Source organism: Oncorhynchus mykiss, chromosome 18 (genome assembly GCF_057628025.1).
Source record: "Oncorhynchus mykiss isolate SJ-2025 chromosome 18, ASM5762802v1, whole genome shotgun sequence".
Taxonomy (NCBI): domain Eukaryota; kingdom Metazoa; phylum Chordata; class Actinopteri; order Salmoniformes; family Salmonidae; genus Oncorhynchus; species Oncorhynchus mykiss.
In genome coordinates, this window is record NC_143039.1 from 25,972,507 (window position 1) to 25,994,949 (window position 22,443).

The 22,443-nt window shown below is 46.8% G+C and overlaps 1 protein-coding gene across 3 annotated transcripts in view; it reads left to right on the top strand.

The window, feature by feature from the left end:
* Positions 1-22,443, top strand: part of LOC110495706 (fibronectin type III domain-containing protein 3B) — a 129,671-nt gene that overhangs the window by 69,830 nt on the left and 37,398 nt on the right. For all 3 annotated transcript variants that reach the window (XM_090207959.1, XM_090207960.1, XM_090207961.1), the window contains exons 8-17: positions 1,102-1,160; positions 4,575-4,720; positions 6,214-6,273; positions 6,379-6,520; positions 7,233-7,286; positions 11,612-11,736; positions 14,557-14,731; positions 14,832-14,918; positions 17,182-17,317; positions 17,607-17,678. In XM_090207959.1, the coding sequence (XP_090064085.1) occupies positions 1,102-1,160; positions 4,575-4,720; positions 6,214-6,273; positions 6,379-6,520; positions 7,233-7,286; positions 11,612-11,736; positions 14,557-14,731; positions 14,832-14,918; positions 17,182-17,317; positions 17,607-17,678 (1,056 nt within the window). The remainder of the gene's footprint in view (positions 1-1,101; positions 1,161-4,574; positions 4,721-6,213; positions 6,274-6,378; positions 6,521-7,232; positions 7,287-11,611; positions 11,737-14,556; positions 14,732-14,831; positions 14,919-17,181; positions 17,318-17,606; positions 17,679-22,443) is intronic.

Below are 22,443 nucleotides of genomic sequence, written 5' to 3' on the forward strand. Positions count from 1 at the left end.
TCTCTCTCTCTCTGAAACACAAACCATTTCTGGGTAATTTAGTAAACTCTGCTCTGATGGAGAAAGCAGCTCTGCTCCTGTCTGAAGCATCTCTGGTATAGGGATTACACACACACTACACACACACACTACACACAACATTTCCATTGCACGCACAAACACACACACGCACGCAAGCACACACACACACACCCACACACACACCAGCGCTAACCCCGACCCACTCCTACTCCTCCTCCTCCCACTCCTTGCGAAAGTATTCGGCCCCCTTGAACTTTGCGACCTTTTGCCACATTTCAGGCTTCAAACATAAAGATATAAAACTGTATTTTTTTTGTGAAGAATCAACAAGTGGGACACAATCATGAAGTGGAACGACATTTATTGGATATCTCGGACCTGCCTGGTGTGTTCCTTGTTCTTCATGATGCTCTCTGCGCTTTTAACGGACCTCTGAGACTATCACAGTGCAGGTGCATTTATACGGAGACTTGATTACACACAGGTGGATTGTATTTATCATCATTAGTCATTTAGGTCAACATGGATCATTCAGAGATCCTCACTGAACTTCTGGAGAGAGTTTGCTGCACTGAAAGTAAAGGGGCTGAATAATTTTGCACGCCCAATTTTTCAGTTTTTGTTTTGTTAAAAAAGTTTGAAATATCCAATAAATGTTGTTCCACTTCATGATTGTGTCCCACTTGTTTTTGATTCTTCACAAAAAAATACAGTTTTATATCTTTGTTTGAAGCCTGAAATGTGGCAAAAGGTCGCAAAGTTCAAGGGGGCCGAATACTTTCGCAAGGCACTGTAAATCACCCGTAGACATGCTCTGCCACTGGGTGTGTGTGTGTGTGTGTGTGTGTGTGTGTGTGTGTGAGAGAGAGACTGGAACTGGCCCACTGTTTTATGAGCAGCCAACAGAACAGAGGGCAGACCTAGGCAGTAATCTAGGTTGGGGTCTGTACATACTGTACGTACTGTATATGACACAGCTCAGCCTGCCCTCTGGTGGTGCTTAGCTGTAATTTCACCCTCTCACACAAGGGCAGAAACACACTAGTTGGTGGTAATGTTGTGTCTGTCCTCTTTCCTCAGATCACGACTCGGAGGCAAAGAGAGTTCAGGAAGTGCTCTCCGCCATAGACAAACCACAGGTCAGTCACACACATACACACACGCACGCAGACACACACACTCACTCACACACACACTTGCAGACAAAGACATCTGTACCTAAAGGTGTCTTCCTCACAGAGCAGTATGTCCTTTGGAGCCCAGAACACCTGCAGTCCCCAACCTGACCACACAGGGGCAGTATTGTACCACCTCATCACACAGAACTAGGGCTACAATGCTACCGGTAATTTACCAAAGTTACCGGAATCTTCAGTAATTTTGGTAATTAACAGAAAATCTATGGCAATCAATCGAAATTTTGGTCATTTATACTTGAAAAACGTTTTTTATTCTTCATATATAGTATTAATTTGTTACATCTGTGTCCATATTGTCCATGAGTTCAAGAGAAAGAGCCTAATTAATGAACAAAAAGGATCTAATCAACAATGCCATTATTTTCTACTACCTCTGCAACTCTATTGACTGTGTTCACAACTGTCAGTTTGATGCAAAAACATTGACAAAAACAAATGTTGACATAGTAAAATAAATTCAAGTGGGTTAAAAAACATATAAAGGTTATTTCATGCTGAAACCCTCATATTAAACACCAGTGGTATTCAATAAGTTGATTGTTTATATTGTCACGAACCGGCTCAAAGCCCGTAACAAAAGGCAGACAACGTGGAGATAAGGAGTAACAAAACATATATTTATTAAATAAAGTCAACTAAGTACAATATACAATGGTGTGTGTAATCAGTAATCAGTAGTGTAAGTGAGTGTTTTGCATGCATGAATGTGATAATGCAGGGTGTTGAAAGGTGCCAAAGCAAACAAACAAAAGGCCACCAAGATACACAACAAACTCTGTAAAGGTGTCTGCATGGAGAGAGTCTCCTCCATGAATGGGGAAGGGGTATATTTATCCTGGGACACACCTGGCCCAGGTGTTTCCCATGTAGCTGACGACCCTCCCAACTCCGCCCACCGGCATCCTAATAAGGAAACAAGAACAAAGAGAGAATGTGGTTTGTCCCCAGGGCAGATTGGGTATTCAGTGGATGTGGTTTGTCCCCAGGGCAGATTGGGTATTCAGTCGATGTGGTTTGTCTCCAGGGCAGATTGGGTATTCAGTCGATGTGGTTTGTCCCCAGGGCAGATTGGGTATTCAGTCGATGTGGTTTGTCCCCAGGGCAGATTGGGTATTCAGTCGATGTGGTTTGTCCCCAGGGCAGATTGGGTATTCAGTCGATGTGGTTTGTCCCCAGGGCAGATTGGGTATTCAGTCGATGTGGTTTGTCCCCAGGGCAGATTGGGTATTCAGTCGATGTGGTTTGTCCCCAGGGCAGATTGGGTATTCAGTCGATGTGGTTTGTCCCCAGGGCAGATTGGGTATTCAGTCGATGTGGTTTGTCCCCAGGGCAGATTGGGTATTCAGTCGATGTGGTTTGTCCCCAGGGCAGATTGGGTATTCAGTCGATGTGGTTTGTCCCCAGGGCAGATTGGGTATTCAGTCGATGTGGTTAGTCCCCAGGGCAGATTGGGTATTCAGTCGATGTGGTTTGTCCCCAGGGCAGATTGGGTATTCAGTCGATGTGGTTTGTCCCCAGGGCAGATTGGGTATTCAGTCGATGTGGTTAGTCCCCAGGGCAGATTGGGTATTCAGTCGATGTGGTTTGTCCCCAGGGCAGATTGGGTATTCAGTCGATGTGGTTTGTCCCCAGGGCAGATTGGGTATTCAGTCGATGTGGTTTGTCTCCAGGGCAGATTGGGTATTCAGTCGATGTGGTTTGTCCCCAGGGCAGATTGGGTATTCAGTGGATGTGGTTTGTCCCCAGGGCAGATTGGGTATTCAGTGGATGTGGTTTGTCCCCAGGGCAGATTGGGTATTCAGTGGATATGGTTTGTCCCCAGGGCAGATTGGGTATTCAGTCGATGTGGTTTGTCCCCAGGGCAGATTGGGTATTCAGTGGATGTGGTTTGTCCCCAGGGCAGATTGGGTATTCAGTCGATGTGGTTTGTCCCCAGGGCAGATTGGGTATTCAGTCGATGTGGTTAGTCCCCAGGGCAGATTGGGTATTCAGTGGATGTGGTTTGTCCCCAGGGCAGATTGGGTATTCAGTCGATGTGGTTTGTCCCCAGGGCAGATTGGGTATTCAGTCGATGTGGTTAGTCCCCAGGGCAGATTGGGTATTCAGTTGATGTGGTTTGTCCCCAGGGCAGATTGGGTATTCAGTCGATGTGGTTTGTCCCCAGGGCAGATTGGGTATTCAGTCGATGTGGTTTGTCCCCAGGGCAGATTGGGTATTCAGTCGATGTGGTTTGTCCCCAGGGCAGATTGGGTATTCAGTCGATGTGGTTAGTCCCCAGGGCAGATTGGGTATTCAGTCGATGTGGTTTGTCCCCAGGGCAGATTGGGTATTCAGTCGATGTGGTTTGTCCCCAGGGCAGATTGGGTATTCAGTTGATGTGGTTTGTCCCCAGGGCAGATTGGGTATTCAGTCGATGTGGTTTGTCCCCAGGGCAGATTGGGTATTCAGTCGATGTGGTTAGTCCCCAGGGCAGATTGGGTATTCAGTCGATGTGGTTAGTCCCCAGGGCAGATTGGGTATTCAGTCGATGTGGTTTGTCTCCAGGGCAGATTGGGTATTCAGTGGATGTGGTTTGTCCCCAGGGCAGATTGGGTATTCAGTGGATGTGCTGTCTCTGGATGAATGACACCCGGTGTTAAATCACTCCGCTGTGTGTCTTTCCCCGTTGCTGGCGGTTTGGGTAAATGTTTCTGTGTGTGTGTGTGTGTAGAGACAGTGGTTGATGGGGTGATTGTTTCAGTACCAGGGTGTGTGTGTGTGTGTGTGTGTAGAGACATTGGTTGATGGGGTGATTGTTTCAGTACCAGGGTGTGTGTGTGTGTGTGTGTGTATGTGTAGAGACATTGGTTGATGGGGTGATTGTTTCAGTACCAGTGTGTGTGTATGTGTAGAGACATTGGTTGATGGGGTGATTGTTTCAGTGCCAGGGTGTGTGTGTGTGTATGTGTAGAGACATTGGTTGATGGGGTGATTGTTTCAGTGCCAGGGTGTGTGTGTGTGTATGTGTAGAGACATTGGTTGATGGGGTGATTGTTTCAGTGCCAGGGTGTGTGTGTGTGTATGTGTAGAGACATTGGTTGATGGGGTGATTGTTTCAGTGCCAGGGTGTGTGTGTGTGTATGTGTAGAGACATTGGTTGATGGGGTGATTGTTTCAGTGCCAGGGTGTGTGTGTGTGTATGTGTAGAGACATTGGTTGATGGGGTGATTGTTTCAGTGCCAGGGTGTGGGTAAATGTTTCTTCTACTCAGACGGTCATTTCACCGACCCAGCATCCGTGACGGGGATGAACTGGAACATAAACTGATAGGAACTTTGTGTGTGTGTGTTATCTAATGTGTGTGTGGTGTTCCAGGTGTCCAACGTGCACGCGCGGGGTGCTAGGTTGTCCTGGGCTCCCCCGGTCGGGCTGGTGAACCGGTTCAGCAACAGCCAGTCTCTCACCTACGAGGTCTCTCTGTCCGACAAGGGACGGGACGGCAAATACAGACTTATATACAGGTAAAACACACCTATCTCTGATCCTGACTAGCAGGTAAAACACACCTATCTCTGATCCTGACTAGCAGGTAGAACACACCTATCTCTGATCCTGACTAGCAGGTAAAACGCACCTATCTCTGATTCTGACTAGCAGGTAAAACGCACCTATCTCTGATTCTGACTAGCAGGTAAAACGCACCTATCTCTGATTCTGACTAGCAGGTAAAACACACCTATCTCTGATTCTGACTAGCAGGTAAAACACACCTATCTCTGATCCTGACTAGCAGGTAAAACACACCTATCTCTGAACCTGACTAGCAGGTAACACACACCTATCTCTGATCCTGACTAGCAGGTAAAACACACCTATCTCTGATCCTGACTAGCAGGTAGAACACACCTATCTCTGATTCTGACTAGCAGGTAAAACACACCTATCTCTGATCCTGACTAGCAGGTAAAACACACCTATCTCTGATCCTGACTAGCAGGTAAAACACACCTATCTCTGATCCTGACTAGCAGGTAAAACACACCTATCTCTGAACCTGACTAGCAGGTAAAACGCACCTATCTCTGAACCTGACTAGCAGGTAAAACACACCTATCTCTGATCCTGACTAGCAGGTAAAACACACCTATCTCTGATCCTGACTAGCAGGTAAAACACACCTATCTCTGAACCTGACTAGCAGGTAAAACACACCTAACTCTGATCCTGACTAGCAGGTAACACACACCTATCTCTGATCCTGACTAGCAGGTAAAACACACCTATCTCTGATCCTGACTAGCAGGTAAACACACACCTATCTCTGAACCTGACTAGCAGGTAAAACACACCTATCTCTGAACCTGACTAGCAGGTAACACACACCTATCTCTGATCCTGACTAGCAGGTAAAACACACCTATCTCTGATCCTGACTAGCAGGTAGAACACACCTATCTCTGATTCTGACTAGCAGGTAAAACACACCTATCTCTGATCCTGACTAGCAGGTAAAACACACCTATCTCTGATCCTGACTAGCAGGTAAAACACACCTATCTCTGATCCTGACTAGCAGGTAAAACACACCTATCTCTGATCCTGACTAGCAGGTAAAACGCACCTATCTCTGAACCTGACTAGCAGGTAAAACGCACCTATCTCTGAACCTGACTAGCAGGTAAAACACACCTATCTCTGATCCTGACTAGCAGGTAAAACACACCTATCTCTGAACCTGACTAGCAGGTAAAACACACCTATCTCTGAACCTGACTAGCAGGTAAAACACACCTAACTCTGATCCTGACTAGCAGGTAACACACACCTATCTCTGATCCTGACTAGCAGGTAAAACACACCTATCTCTGAACCTGACTAGCAGGTAAAACACACCTAACTCTGATCCTGACTAGCAGGTAAAACGGACGTTCCAGACTTTGAAGAACAACTGACGCAAACATAAACAGTTCACTTTGATCTCAAGTGTAAATAACGTGTGTGTGTGTGTGTGTAGTGGAGAGGAGTTGGAGTGTCATCTAAAAGACCTGAGGCCAGCTTCAGACTACCACGTACGGTAAGAACACACACCTTCCGTCAGCAACACACACACTTTTTCACCACTTCTTTGCAATTGTGTTAATAAATGTGATTATTAATGTTTTGTGTGTGTGTGTTTCAGAGTCAGCGTGGTGTGTAACTCTAACTTGAGGGGTGTGTGTTCGGAGACGGGGTCGTTCACAACACACACCTGCCCCCCTGACCTGCCCTTCCCCCCCAAACTGTCTCACCGCACCAAGAGCACCCTCACACTACAGTGGAAGGTACACACACACACACACACACACACTTTTAGTTCCTTTCATTGGACTTTCCGATTGTTTACGCTTGTACCAAAAGTGTCCACTCATTCCCTCCCATCCAGTCTATTTTAGATCCATCAGGGCGAGTGAATGAGTGCACACTTCAGGGACAAGGGCAGAGAATCTGGGTTCTATTTTGCTCTCAGGGAAGATCTGCTTCCTGGTGTTTTATGACATCGCTGTCCAGTCCTTCTCCATGTCATTCTGAGAGGGGATTGGTCAGGATAGATTGCACTATCATCCTCACCTCTATATAGATAGATCTGTCAGTGATATTCTGTCTTGGGTTCTGTCACAGCGTAAGGGCGGCGTGGAGAGTGACATCACTCACTCAGACAGGATATGAGGTCATACTAATGAAAACACACAGGCCATTTCCTCTCTGTGACAGCCCCAGTTCATCCTCCTCTCCTCATCACGCACCCACGCGCGAGCACACACACACACACACACACACACACACACACACACACACACACATACACACACACATACACACATACACACATACACACACACACACACACATACACACTCACACACTCTCACACACACTCATACACACTCACACACTCTCACACACACTCATACACACTCATACACACTCACACAGACTCATACACACTCACACACTCTCCAGACAGCCCTATTTATTCTTCTCTTCTCTCGCCAGCCTCCGATCGACAACGGATCCAAAATCACAAACTACCTTCTTGAGTGGGACGAGGTACCACACACACACTCCTATTGGATAATATGCCATCTATTTCCAACGTACATAAAATCCCTCTCTCCTCTTCCCTCTCTCTCTCTCTCTCTCTCCTCTCTCCTCTCCTCTCTCTCCTCACCTCTCTCTCTCTCCTCTCTCCTCTTTGTCCCCTCTCCTCTCTCTCTCCTCTCTTTCCTCTCTCCTCACCCCTCTCTCCTCTCTCCTCTTTGTCCCCTCTCCTCTCTCTCTCCTCTCTCTCCTCTCTTTCCCCTCTCCTCTCTCACCTCTCTCTCCTCTCTCCTCTCTCTCTCCTCTCTTTCTCCTCCTCTCTCTCCTCTCTTTCCCCTCTCCTCTCTCTCACCTCTCTCTCTCTCCTCTCTCTCCTCTCTGTCCCCTCTCCCCTCTCTCCTCTCTCTCCTCACCTCTCTCTCTCTCTCTCTCCGCTCTGTCCCCTCTCCTCTCTCCTCTTTCCCCTCTCCTCTCTCTCCTCTCTTTCCCCTCTCCCTCTCCTCTCTCCTCTGTCCCCTCTCCTCTCTCTCCTCTCCTCTCTCTCCTCACCTCTCTCTCTCTTCCTCTCTCCTCTCTATCCCCTCTCCTCTCTCTCTCCTCTCTCCTCTCTTTCCCCTCTCCTCTCTCTCCTCACCGCTCTCTCCTCTCTCCTCTCTGCCCCCTCTCCTCTCTGTCCCCTCTCCTCTCTCTCTCCTCTCCTCTCTCTCCTCTCCTCTCCTCTCCTCTCCTCTCCTCTCCTCTCCTCTCCTCTCCTCTCCTCTCTCTCCTCACCTCTCTCTCCTCACCTCTCTCTCCTCACCTCTCTCTCCTCACCTCTCTCTCTTCTCTGTCCCCTCTCCTCTCTCTCCTCTCTCTCCTCCTCCTCTCTCTCTGTCCCCTCTCCTTTCTCTCCTCACCTCTCTCTCCCTCTCCTCTCTATCCCCTCTCCTCTCTATCCCTCTCTCTCTCTCCTCTCTCCTCTCTTTCCCCTTCCTCTCTCTCCTCTCTCCTATCCTCTCCTCTCCTCTCTCTCCTCACCTCTCTCTCCCCTCTCCTCACCTCTCTCTCCCCTCTCCTCTCTATCCCCTCTCCTCTCTCTCCTCTCTCCCCTCTTTCCCTCTCCTCTCTCTCCTCACCTCCCCTCTCCTCTCTGTTCCCGCTCCTCTCTCTCTCTCCTCCTCCTCTCTCTCTGTCCCCTCTCCTCCTCCTCTCTCTCCACTACTCTCTCCCCTCTCCTCTCTATCCCCTCTCCTCTCTCTCCTCTCTCCGCTCTTCCCTCTCCTCTCTCTCCTCTCTCCTCTCTCTCCTCTCTCTCTCCTCTCTCTCTCCTCTCCTCTCTCCCATCTCCTCTCTCCCATCTCCTCTCTCCCTCTCCTCTCTCTCCCATCTCCTCTCTCCCCTCTCCTCTCTCTCCCCTCTCCTCTTTCTCCCCTCTCCTCTCTCCCCTCTCCTCTCTCCTCTCTATCCCTCTCCTCTCTCTCTCTCTCCCTCCCTTTCCCCCTCTCCTCTCTCTCTCTCTCTCCTCTCTCTCCTCTCTCTCTCCTCTCTCCTCTCTCTCCTCTCTCTCCTCTCCTCTCTCTCCTCACCTCTCTCTCTCTCTCCTCTTTGTCCCCTCTCCTCTCTCTCCTCTCTTTCCCCTCTCCTCTCTCACCTCTCTCTCTCTCTCCTCTCTCCTCTCTTTCTCCTCCTCTCTCCTCTCTTTCTCCTCCCCCTCTCCTCTCTCACATCTCTCTCTCTCTCTCCTCTCTCTCTCTGTCCCCTCTCCTCTCCCTCCTCATCTCTCTTCTCTCTCTCCTCTCTGTCCCTCTCCTCTCTCCTCTCTCCTCTCTTTCCCCTATCCTCTCTCTCCTCTCTTCCCCTCTCCCTCTCCTCTCTCCTCTGTCCCCTCTCCTCTCTCTCCTCACCTCTCTCTCTCCTCTCTGTCCTCTCTCCTCTCTCTCTCCTCTCTTTCCCCTCCCCTCTCCTCTTTCTCCTCACCTCTCTCTCCCCTCTCCCACCTCTCTCTCCCCTCTCCTCTCTATCCCCTCTCCTCTCTCTCCTCTCTCCCCTCTTTCCACTCCTCTCTCCGCCTCACCTCCCCTCTCCTCTCTCTCCTCTCTCTCCTCTCTCTCATCCTCCTCTCTCTCTGTCCCCTCTCCTCTCCTCTCTCCTCACCTCTCTCCCCTCTCCTCTCTATCCCTCTCCTCTCTCTCCTCTCTCCGCTCTTTCCCCTCTCCTCTCTCTCCTCTCTCCTCTCCTCTCTCTCCTCTCCCTCCTCCCTCCGCTCTCTCTCTCCTCTCTCTCTCCTCTTCTCTCCTCTCCTCTCCTCTCTCCCCTCTCCTCTCTCCCCTCTCCTCTCTCTCCTCTCTCCTCTCTATCCCCTCTCCTCTCTCTCCCTCTCTCTCTCTTTCCCCCCTCTCTGTCCCCTCCTCTCTCTCTCCTCTCTCTCCTCTCTCTCCTCTCCTCTCTCTCCTCACCTCTCTCTCTCTCTCCTCTTTGTCCCCTCTCCTCTCTCACCTCTCTCTCTCTCTCCTCTTTCACCTCTCTCTCTCCTCCTCTCTCCTCTCTTTCTCCTCCTCTCTCCTCTCTTTCTCCTCCCCTCTCCTCTCTCACATCTCTCTCCTCTCTCCTCTCTCTCCTCTCCTCTCTCTCCTCTCCTCTCCTCTCTCTCCTCACCTCTCTCTCCTCACCTCTCTCCTCACCTCTCTCTCCTCTCTGTCCCCTCTCCTCTCTGTCCCCTCTCCTCTCTGTCCCCTCTCCTCTCTCTCCTCTCCTCTCTCTCCTCTCCTCTCCTCACCTCTCTCCCCTCTCCTCTCTATCCCCTCTCCTCTCTATCCCCTCTCCTCTCTATCCCCTCTCTCTCCTCTCTCCTCTCTTTCCCCTCTCCTCTCTCCTCTCTCCTCTCTGTCCCCTCTCCTCTCTCTCTCCTCTCTCTCCTCTCTCTCTCCTCTCTCTCCTCTCTTTCTCCTCTCCTCTCCTCTCTCTTCTCACCTCTCTCTCTCTCCTCTCTGTCCCCTCTCCTCTCTCTCCTCTCTCTCTCCTCTCTCTCCTCTTTCTCTCACTTCTCTCTCCTCTCCTCTCTCCTCTCTCTCCTCTCTGTCCTCTCTCCTCTCCTCTCTCTCCTCTCCTCTCTTTCTCCTCTCCTATCCTCTCTCTTCTCACCTCTCTCTCTCTCCTCTCTGTCCCCTCTCCTCTCTCTCTCTCTCTCTCCTCTTTCTCTCACTTCTCTCTCTCCTCTCCTCTCTCCTCTCCTCTCTCTCCTCTCTATCCCCTCTCCTCTCTCTCCTCTCCTCTCTCTCCTCTCCTCTCTCTCCTCACCCCTCTCTCTCTCCTCTCTCCTCTCTGTCCCCTCTCCTCTCTCTCTCTCCTCTCTGTCGCCTCTCCTCTCTCTCCTCTCCTCTCTCTCCTCACCTCTCTCTCTCGTCTCTCCTCTCTTTCCCCTCTCCTCTCTCTCCTCCTCCTCTCTCTCCTCCTCCTCCTCCTCCTCTCTCCTCCTCCTCTGTCTCCTCTCCTCTCTCTTTCTCCTCTCCTCTCCTCTCCCCTCTCTCTCTCACCTCTCTCTTTCCTCTCCTCTCTGTCCTCTCTGTCCTCTCTCCTCTCTCTCCTCTCCTCTCTCTCCTCTTTCTCTCACCTCTCTCTCTCCTCTCCTCTCTGTCCTCTCTGTCCTCTCTCTCTTCTCTCCTCTCTCTCCTCTCTCTCTCCTCTTTCTCCTCTCTCTCCTCTCTCTCTCCTCTCCTCTCTCTCCTCTCCTCTCTCTCCTCTGTCCCCTCTCCTCTCTCTCCTCTCCTCTCTCTCCTCACCCCTCTCTCTCTCCTCTCTGTCCCCTCTCCTCTCTCCTCTCTGTCCCCTCTCCTCTCTCTCTCCTCTCTGTCCCCTCTCCTCTCTCTCCTCTCCTCTCTCTCCTCACCTCTCTCTCTCGTCTCTCTCCTCTCTTTCCCCTCTCCTCTCTCTCCTCCTCCTCTCTCCTCCTCTCTCTCCTCTCCTCTCTCTCCTCTCCTCTCCTCTCTCTCCTCCTCTCTCTTCTCTCCTCTCTCTCCTCTCCTCTCTCTTCTCTCTCCTCTCTTTTCTCTCTCCTCTCTCCTCTCTGTCTCCTCTCTTTCTCATCTCCTCTCCTCTCCCCTCTCTCCTCTTTCTCTCACCTCTCCTCTCCTCTCTGTCCTCTCTCCTCTCTCTCCTCTCCTCTCTCTCCTCTCTCCTCTCCCCTCTCTCTCTCTCTAAATGACTATGAAAGGCAGTCTTTATATGGCTCTGTTCTAGATTTGTGTTATTACATCATGATATCAGCGCCGGACAAATAAATTATATTACTGTTATTACTGTCATTATTATTATTGCAGTCTAGTCTCATCTCTCTCCCCCCCCCCCCCCCTCCATAGGGAAAGAAGAACAGTGTATTTAGGGAATGTTACTTTGGAAGCCAGAGACACTGTAAGCTGACCAGACTGTGTCCTGCTGTGGGCTACACCTTCAGAGTAGCTGCTCACAACGACATAGGCACCAGGTATGTGTTATAATGCTACATACACATGCCATAACACTACATAGGCACCAGGTATGGGTGTTATAGCACCACATATGCATCTCTGTCCCTCTCTCTGTCCCTCTCTATGTCCCTCTCTCTGTCCCTCTGTCTCTCTCTCTCTGTCTCTCTCTCTCTCTCACACTGGTTGACGTATGGCTGTGTTGAGGTTAGTTGTCTGGTTGACGTATGGCTGTGTTGAGGTTAGTTGTCTGGTTGACGTATGGCTGTGTTGTGGTCAGTTGTCTGGTTGACGTATGGCTGTGTTGAGGTCAGTTGTCTGGTTGACGTAAGGCTGTGTTGAGGTCAGTTGTCTGGTTGACGTATGACTGTGTTGAGGTTAGTTGTCTGGTTGACGTATGGCTGTGTTGAGGTTAGTTGTCTGGTTGATGTATGGCTGTGTTGAGGTTAGTTGTCTGGTTGATGTATGGCTGTGTTGAGGTTAGTTGTCTGGTCTTATCTCTCTGAATGAGTCTCTCTCTATTTTTTTGTTTCCTCGCTCCTCTTGTTCTCGCATTGTTGCCGTGGGGCAGATTCCCCTGCTTGAGGCCGGTCGTTCTAGTGACCGAAAAGAGGAGGGAGTTATTGGAGGGAGTTATTGGAGGGAGTTATTGGAGGGAGTTATTGGAGGGAGTTATTGGAGGGAGTTATTGGAGGGAGTTATTGGAGGGAGTTATTGGAGGGAGTTATTGGAGGGAGTTATTGGAGGGAGATGGAGGGAGTTAATGGAGGGAGATGGAGGGAGTTAATGGAGGGAGATGGAGGTAGTTATTGGAGGGAGATGGAGGGAGTTAATGGAGGGAGTTATTGGAGGGAGTTAATGGAGGGAGATGGTGGGAGTTAATGGAGGGAGTTAATGGAGGGAGATGGAGGTGGGAGATGGAGGGAGTTAATGGAGGGAGATGGGGGAGGGAGTTAATGGAGGGAGTTAATGGAGGGAGATGGGGGAGGGAGTTAATGGAGGGAGATGGGGGAGGGAGTTAATGGAGGGAGATGGGGGAGGAGTTAATGGCGGGAGATGGGGGAGGGAGTTAATGGAGGGAGTTAATGGAGGGAGATGGGGAGGGAGTTAATGGAGGGAGTTAATGGAGGGAGATGGAGGGAGTTATTGGAGGGAGATGGAGGAAGTTACTGGAGGGAGATGGAGGTGGGAGATGGAGGGAGTTAATGGAGGGGGGAGATGGAGGTAGTTAATGGAGGGAGTTAGTGGATGGAGATGGAGGTGGGAGATGGAGGGAGTTAATGGAGGGAGTTAATGGAGGGACTTAATGGAGGGAGTTAATGGAGGGAGTTAATGGAGGGAGATGGGGGAGGGAGTTAATGGAGGGAGATGGAGGGAGTTATTGGAGGGAGTTAATGGAGGGAGATGGAGGGAGTTAATGGAGGGAGATGGAGGGAGTTAATGGAGGGAGATGGAGGGAGTTAATGGAGGGAGTTAATGGAGGGAGTTAATGGAGGGAGATGGGGAGGGAGTTATGGAGGGAGATGGAGGGAGTTAATGGAGGGAGATGGAGGGAGTTACTGGAGGGAGATGGAGGGAGTTAATGGAGGGAGATGGGGGAGGGAGTTAATGGAGGGAGATGGGGGAGGGAGTTAATGGAATGAGATGGTGGGAGTTAATGGAGGGAGTTAATGGAGGAGATGGAGGTGGGAGATGGAGGGAGTTAATGGAGGGAGATGGGGGAGGGAGTTAATGGAGGGAGTTAATGGAGGGAGTTAATGGAGGGGTTAATGGAGGGAGATGGGGAGGGAGTTAATGGAGGGAGATGGAGGGAGTTAATGGAGGGAGATGGAGGGAGTTAATGGAGGTAGATGGAGGGAGTTACTGGAGGGAGATGGAGGTGGGAGATGGAGGGAGTTAATGGAGGGAGTTAATGGAGGGAGATGGGGGAGGGAGTTAATGGAGGGAGATGGGGGAGGGAGTTAATGGAATGAGATGGTGGGAGTTAATGGAGGGAGGGGAGGTGGGAGATGGAGGGAGTTAATGGAGGGAGTTAATGGAGGGAGTTAATGGAGGGAGATGGAGGGGGAGTTAATGGAGGGAGTTATGGAGGGAGTTGATGGAGGGAGTTGATGAAGGGAGTTGATGGAGGGAGATGGAGGGGGAGTTAATGGAGGAAGATGGAGGTGGGAGATGGAGGGAGTTAATGGAGGGAGTTAATGGAGGGAGATGGGGAGGGAGTTAATGGAGGGAGATGGGGGAGGGAGTTAATGGAGGGAGATGGGGGAGGGAGTTAATGGAGGGAGATGGGGGAGGGAGTTAATGGAGGGAGATGGGGGAGGCAGTTAATGGAGGGAGATGGAGGGAGTTGATGGAGGGAGTTGATGGAGGGAGTTGATGGAGGGAGTTGGAGGGAGTTAATGGAGAGGGAGTTGATGGAGAGAGATGGAGGGAGATGGAGGGGGAGTTAATGGAGGGAGATGGGGGTAGTTAATGGAGGGGGAGTTAATGGAGGGGGAGTTAATGGAGGGAGATGGAGGGAGTTAATGGAGGGAGAAGGAGGAGGAGTTAATGGAGGGAGATGGAGGGAGTTAATGGAGGGAGAAGGAGGGGGAGTTAATGGAGGGAGATGGAGGGAGTTAATGGAGGGAGATGGAGGGAGTTAATGGAGGGAGATGGGGGAGGGAGTTAATGGAGGGAGATGGAGGGAGATGGAGGGAGTTAATGGAGGGAGATGGAGGGAGAGAGATGGAAAGAGAGAAAGAATGATGCAGAAGAGATAAAAGACATGAGCTCTGCTTTGTGTAGTCTAAACTCATGTCCCTCCCCCCTCTCTCCCTCCCACCTGTAACCCTCCACAGTGGTTTCAGTACGGAGGTTGTGTTCTACACTACAGGTACGCTGCCCTCCTGCCCCCTGGCACCGCGGCTGCTGCGGGCGGGCGTCTCCTGGGTCACGCTGGAGTGGGGCCGTCCCGAGGGCAGCTCCAACGAGGAACTAATCACATACATACTTGAGATCCAGGAGGACAATACCGTGAGTCCCACACACAGATATAATGACGCGCACACACACACACACACATGTTCAACAAAACGTCCGTTTAAAGGTTAACTGAGAACGTTTGACCTTCCAGGGAACAGACTTTCATCCGAAGTACACTGGAGACAACCTAACCTCCACAGTGCAAGGCCTGAAGAGGAGCACGCAGTACAAATTCAGGGTAAGAGTGTGTCTGTCTCTGAGGTTTTATTGTGGCGAAATGGTGTCTGGTTGTGTGTTCCCGTGGAAACGGAAAAGGCTTCTATACTGCTGGAAAGACACAGTGATTAGTGTCATCGTGTGCACGAGCACATACGCACACACACACACACACACACACACGCACTACACAATCTGTCACCATTTAGCAGCCATACAACTACCATCAGCCTGTCCTCTGTGGAAATACCTGCAATTTACTGCTAAACTCAGCAAAAAAAGAAACGTCCTCACTGTCAACTGAGTTTATTTTCAGCAAACTTAACGTGTAAATATTTGTATGACCATAACAAGATTCAACAACTGAGACATAAACTGAACAAGTTGCACAGACATGTGACTAACAGAAATGGAATAATGTATCCCTGAACAAAGGGGGGGGGGCAAAATCAAAAGTAAGAGTCAGTATCTGGTGTGGCCACCAGCTGCATTAAGTACTGCAGTGCATCTCCTCCTTATGGACTGCACCAGATTTGCCAGTTCTTGCTGTGAGATGTTACCCCACTCTTCCACCAAGGCACCTGCAAGTTCCCGGACATTTCTGGGGGGAATGGCCCTAGCCCCCACCCTCCAATCCAACAGGTCCCAGACGTGCTCAATGGGATTGAGATTCGGGCTCTTCGCTGGCCATGGCAGAACACTGACATTCAGTCTTGCAGGGAATCACACACAGAACGAGCAGTATGGCTGGTGGCATTGTCATGCTGGAGGGTCATGTCAGGATGAGCCTGAAGGAAGTGTACCACATGAGGGAGGAGGATGTCTTCCCTGTAACGCACAGCGTTGAGATTGCCTGCAATGTCAACAAGCTCAGTCCGATGATGATGTGACACACTGCCCCAGACCACGACGGACCCTCCACCTCCAAATCGATCCCACTCCAGAGTACAGGCCTCGGTGTAACGCTCATTCCTTCGACGATAAACGCGAATCCGACCATCACCCCTGGTGAGACAAGACCGCAACTTGTCAGTGAAGAGCACTTTTTGCCAGTCCTGTCTGGTCAGGCGACGGTGGGTTTGTGCTCATAGGCGACGTTGTTGCCGGTGATGTTTGGTGAGGACCTGCCTTACAACAGGCCTTCAAGCCCTCAGGCCTACAACCACATATTACAGTCAAATATACAGGATACTATATATATACAACATTCCATTCCAGCTAAACACTGTATATATAGTGTTTTGCAAAGAAACATATTTTTAAAAACATCTCAAATCTATTAATAAAAAATGTGAGAACAGTAATATTTTACACACACATAAAGGTACGTATAAGCAATGATTTCTCTTTTTTTTCTGATGAAAAAACACAAATGTGTAAAATTGGTGGATATATATTAGTGACCAGCTGCCCAGTAGGAAATCCTGTTGATGTAGTGACTCATTGATTAGAGAGTGGACAAGAGCATCTCTCTCTTTTCCCTTCCATTCATTCCTCTCTCTCTCTCTCTGTAGTGTCCATTAGTTGAGGGAATATATTGGAGAGAGGGAGGCAGGCAGGGATAGAGGGAGGCAGGCAGGGAGAGAGGGAGGCAGGCAGGGAGAGAGGGAGGCAGGCAGGGAGAGAGGGAGGCAGGCAGGGAGAGAGGGAGGCAGGTAGGGAGGGAGAGACTGAGGAAGGCAGGCAGGTAGGGAGGGAGAGGAAGAGAGGGAGGCAGGTAGGGAGGGAGAGAGAGTGGAAGGTATTGAGGGAGACTGGGAGAGAGAGAGAGGGAGGGGCAAGGGAGAGTGGGAGAGAGAGAGGCAGGTTGGGAGGGAGAGAGGGAGGTGAATAGAGAGGCTTGGGTGTTTTTTTTTTTGTACAATGTGTTTTTGTTGTTGTTGTTGTGTGTTCTCTGAATGGCAGGTTGCACTTAGTCATCCAATCTGCACAGCAAGGCAGACATTTACATCACACAAAAGAGCACAGGCCAATAGCCACTAGCACAGACCTGTGCAAAACATATACAGTACAATACAAGTCATTATAGTCAGCAGTGTGATTTATTTGGAAACTTTCTTTAGAACTATGTCTTTTATAAAGAAGTGATCATTTATAGCAGTTTATTGGAAAATATGCCATCTATTTGAAATGTACAATCAAAACATCAAAAATTTAAATATTCACCCCTTTCTCTCTACCTCTTGCTCTCTTTCTCTTTCTGTCTTTCCCTCTCTCTTTCTGTCTTTCTCCTCCCGCTCCCTCTCCTCTCTCTCCCTCTCCTCTCTCTCTCACTCTCTCTGCAGCTGATAGCGTCTAACGTGGAGGGTGGCAGTAAACCCAGTGAAGTGTTGGTGTGTACTACCTGTCCTGACAAACCTGGACCCCCTTCTCCCCCCCGAGTCACAAACACTACATCGTATGGTTTCACCATCACCTGGGGTAAACACACAAACACACGTGTGCATGTTTTCAGTGTGATTATGCTGTATCAATGGAGTTGTGAAACATAATGAACAAACATAAAGTAAGTGCTATTTTGTCTTGATTTCTTTCTTTCTCCCTTTCTATCTCTCTCTCTCTCTCTTCCTTCTTTCTTTCTCTTTCTTTCTCTCTTTCTCTTTCTCTCTCCCTTTATCTTTCTCTCGCTCGCTCTTTCTTTCTTTCTCTCTCTCTCTTCCTCTGTCCCTCTGTCTCTCTTTCTCTCTCTACTCCTCTGTTCTTTCTCTAGATCCTCCCCAGGACAATGGAGGTTCAGAAGTTCTGACGTATCTGCTGGAGATCTCAGAAGGCAGCTCTGACGGTACAACACTCTGTTCTATCTCTGTTTTAGTTTTCAAGTCAACCACCATTAGGTCTACTTCTGCAGAAATACCTGCAATGTACTGCTATATAAACATCATCAATGTACTGCTATATAAACATCATCAATGTACTGCTATATAAACATCATCAATGTACTTCTATATAAACACCAGTAATTTACTTCTGCAGTGGGGCAAAAAACTATTTAGTCAGCCACCATTAGGTCTACTTCTGCAGAAATACCTGCAATGTAATTTTCATCATAGGTACACTTCAACTATGACAGACAAAATTAGATTTGTTTTGCAAATTATGGTGGAAAATAAGTATTTGGTCAATAACAAAAGTTTATCTCAATACTTTGTTATATAACCTTTGTTGGCAGTGACAGAGGCCAAACGTTTTCTGTAAGTCTTCACAAGGTTTGCACACACAGTTGCTGGTATTTTGGCCCATTCCTCCATGCAGATCTCCTCTAGAGCAGTGATGTTTTGGGGCTGTTGCTGGGCAACACAGACTTTCAACTCCCTCCAAAGATTTTCTATCGGGTTGAGATCTGGAGACTGGCTAGGCCACTCCAGGACCTTGAAATGCTTCTTACGAAGCCACTCCTTCGTTGCCCGGGCGGTGTGTTTGGGATCATTGTCATGCTGAAAGACCCAGCCACGTTTCATCTTCAATGCCCTTGCTGATGGAAGGAGGTTTTCACTCAAAATCTCACGATACATGGCCCCATTCATTCTTTCCTTTACACGGATCAGTCGTCCTGGTCCCTTTGCAGAAAAACAGCCCCAAAGCATGATGTTTCCACCCCCATGCTTCACAGTAGGTATGGTGTTCTTTGGATGCAACTCTTTGTCCTCCAAACACGATGAGTTGAGTTTTTACCAAAAAGTTATATTTTGGTTTCATCTGACCATATGACATTCTCCCAATCTTCTTCTGGATCATCCAAATGCTCTCTAGCAAACTTCAGACAGGCCTGGACATGTACTGGCTTAAGCAGGGGGACACGTCTGGCACTGCAGGATTTGAGTCCCTGGCGGCGTAGTGTGTTACTGATGGTAGGCTTTGTTACTTTGGTCCCAGCTCTCTGCAGGTCATTCACCATGTCCCCCCGTGTGGTTCTGGGATTTTTGCTCACCGTTTTTGTGATCATTTTGACCCCACGGGGTGAGATCTTGCGTGGAGCCCCAGATCGAGGGAGATTATCAGTGGTCTTGTATGTCTTCCATTTCCTATTAATTGCTCCCACAGTTGATTTCTTCAAACCAAGCTGCTTACCTATTGCAGATTCAGTCTTCCCAGCCTGGTGTCTACAATGTTGTTTCTGGTGTCCTTTGACAGCTCTTTCGTCTTGGCCATAGTGGAGTTTGGAGTGTGACTGTTTGAGGTTGTGGACAGGTGTCTTTTACACTGATAACAAGTTCAAACAGGTGCCAGTGGAGGACAGAGGAGCCTATTAAAGAAGAAGTTACAGGTCTTTAAGAGCCAGAAATCTTGCTTGTTTGTAGGTGACCAAATACTTATTTTCCACCATATTTTGCAAATAAATTCATTTAAAATCCTACAATGTGATTTTCTGGATTTTCTTTCTTTCATTTTGTCTGTCATAGTTGAAGTGTACCTATGATGAAAATTACAGGCCTCTCTCATCTTTTTAAGTGGGAGAACTTGCACAATTGGTGGCTGACTAAATACTTTTTTGCCCCACTGTATATAAACACCAGTAATGTACTGCTATATAAACACCAGTAATGTACTGCTATATAAACACCAGTAATTTACTGCTATATAAACACCAGTAATGTACTGCTATATAAACACCAGTAATCTACTGCTATATAAACACCAGTAATGTACTGCTATATAAACACCAGTAATGTACTGCTATATAAACACCAGTAATGTACTGCTATATAAACACCAGTAATTTACTGCTATATAAACACCAGTAACACCAGTAATGTACTGCTATATAAACACCATCAATGTACTGCTATATAAACACCATCAATGTACTGCTATATAAACACCAGTAATTTACTGCTATATAAACACCAGTAATTTACTGCTATATAAACACCCGTTACACCAGTAATGTACTGCTATATAAACACCAGTAACACCAGTAATTTTTTTTTTTTTTTTTTTTTTTTTTTTTTTTTTTTTTACCTTTATTTAACCAGGCAAGTCAGTTAAGAACAAATTCTTATTTTCAATGACGGCCTGGGAACAGTGGGTTAACTGCCTGTTCAGGGGCAGAACGACAGATTTGTACCTTGTCAGCTCGGGGGTTTGAACTCGCAACCTTCCAGTTACTAGTCCAACGCTCTAACCACTAGGCTACCCTGCCGCCCCAATGTACTGCTATATAAACACCATCAATGTACTGCTATATAAACACCATCAATGTACTGCTATATAAACACCAGTAATTTACTGCTATATAAACACCAGTAATTTACTGCTATATAAACACCAGTAATTTACTGCTATATAAACACCATCAATGTACTGCTATATAAACACCAGTAACACCAGTAATGTACTGCTATATAAACACCAGTAATGTACTGCTATATAAACACCAGTAACACCAGTAATGTACTGCTATATAAACACCAGTAATGTACTGCTATATAAACACCAGTAATGTACTGCTATATAAACACCAGTAATGTACTGCTATATAAACACCATCAATGTACTGCTATATAAACACCAGTAATTTACTGCTATATAAACACCATCAATGTACTGCTATATAAACACCAGTAACACCAGTAATGTACTGCTATATAAACACCAGTAATGTACTGCTATATAAACACCAGTAATTTACTGCTATATAAACACCATCAATGTACTGCTATATAAACACCAGTAACACCAGTAATGTACTGCTATATAAACACCAGTAATGTACTGCTATATAAACACCAGTAATGTACTGCTATATAAACACCAGTAACACCAGTAATGTACTGCTATATAAACACCAGTAATGTACTGCTATATAAACACCAGTAATGTACTGCTATATAAACACCAGTAATGTACTGCTATATAAACACCAGTAATGTACTGCTATATAAACACCAGTAACACCAGTAATGTACTGCTATATAAACACAAGTAATGTACTGCTATATAAACACCAGTAATGTACTGCTATATAAACACCAGTAATGTACTGCTATATAAACACCAGTAATTTACTGCTATATAAACACCATCAATGTACTGCTATATAAACACCAGTAATTTACTGCTATATAAACACCAGTAATTTACTGCTATATAAACACCAGTAACACCAGTAATGTACTGCTATATAAATACCATCAATGTTCTGCTATATAAACACCAGTAATTTACTGCTATATAAACACCAGTAACACCAGTAATGTACTGCTATATAAACACCAGTAATTTACTGCTATATAAACACCAGTAACACCAGTAATGTACTGCTATATAAATACCATCAATGTACTGCTATATAAACACCAGTAACACCAGTAATGTACTGCTATATAAACACCAGTAATGTACTGCTATATAAACACCAGTAATTTACTGCTATATAAATACCATCAATGTTCTGCTATATAAACACCAGTAATGTACTGCTATATAAACACCAGTAATTTACTGCTATATAAATACCATCAATGTTCTGCTATATAAACACCAGTAATTTACTGCTATATAAACACCAGTAACACCAGTAATTTACTGCTATATAAACACAAGTAATGTACTGCTATATAAACACCAGTAATTTACTGCTATATAATAAACACCAGTAATTTACTGCTATATAATAAACACCAGTAATTTACTGCTATATAAACACCAGTAATTTACTGCTATATAAACACCAGTAATTTACTGCTATATAAACACCAGTAATTTAATGCTATATAATAAACACCAGTAATGTACTGCTATATAAACACCAGTAATTTACTGCTATATAATAAACACCAGTAATTTACTGCTATATAAACACCATCAATGTACTGCTATATAAACACCAGTAATTTACTGCTATATAAACACCATCAATGTACTGCTATATAAACACCAGTAACACCAGTAATTTACTGCTATATAAACACCAGCAACACCAGTAATTTACTGCTATATAAACACCATCAATGTACTGCTATATAAACACCAGTAATTTACTGCTATATAAACACCAGTAATGTACTGCTATATAAACACCAGTAACACCAGTAATGTACTGCTATATAAACACCAGTAATGTACTGCTATATAAACACCAGTAATTTACTGCTATATAAACACCATCAATGTACTGCTATATAAACACCAGTAATGTACTGCTATATAAACACCAGTAATTTACTGCTATATAAACACCAGTAATTTACTGCTATATAAACACCAGTAACACCAGTAATGTACTGCTATATAAACACCAGTAATTTACTGCTATATAAACACCAGTAATTTACTGCTATATAAACACCAGTAACACCAGTAATGTACTGCTATATAAATACCATCAATGTTCTGCGATATAAACACCAGTAATTTACTGCTATATAAACACCAGTAACACCAGTAATGTACTGCTATATAAACACCAGTAATTTACTGCTATATAAACACCAGTAACACCAGTAATGTACTGCTATATAAATACCATCAATGTACTGCTATATAAACACCAGTAACACCATCAATGTTCTGCTATATAAACACCAGTAATGTACTGCTATATAAAC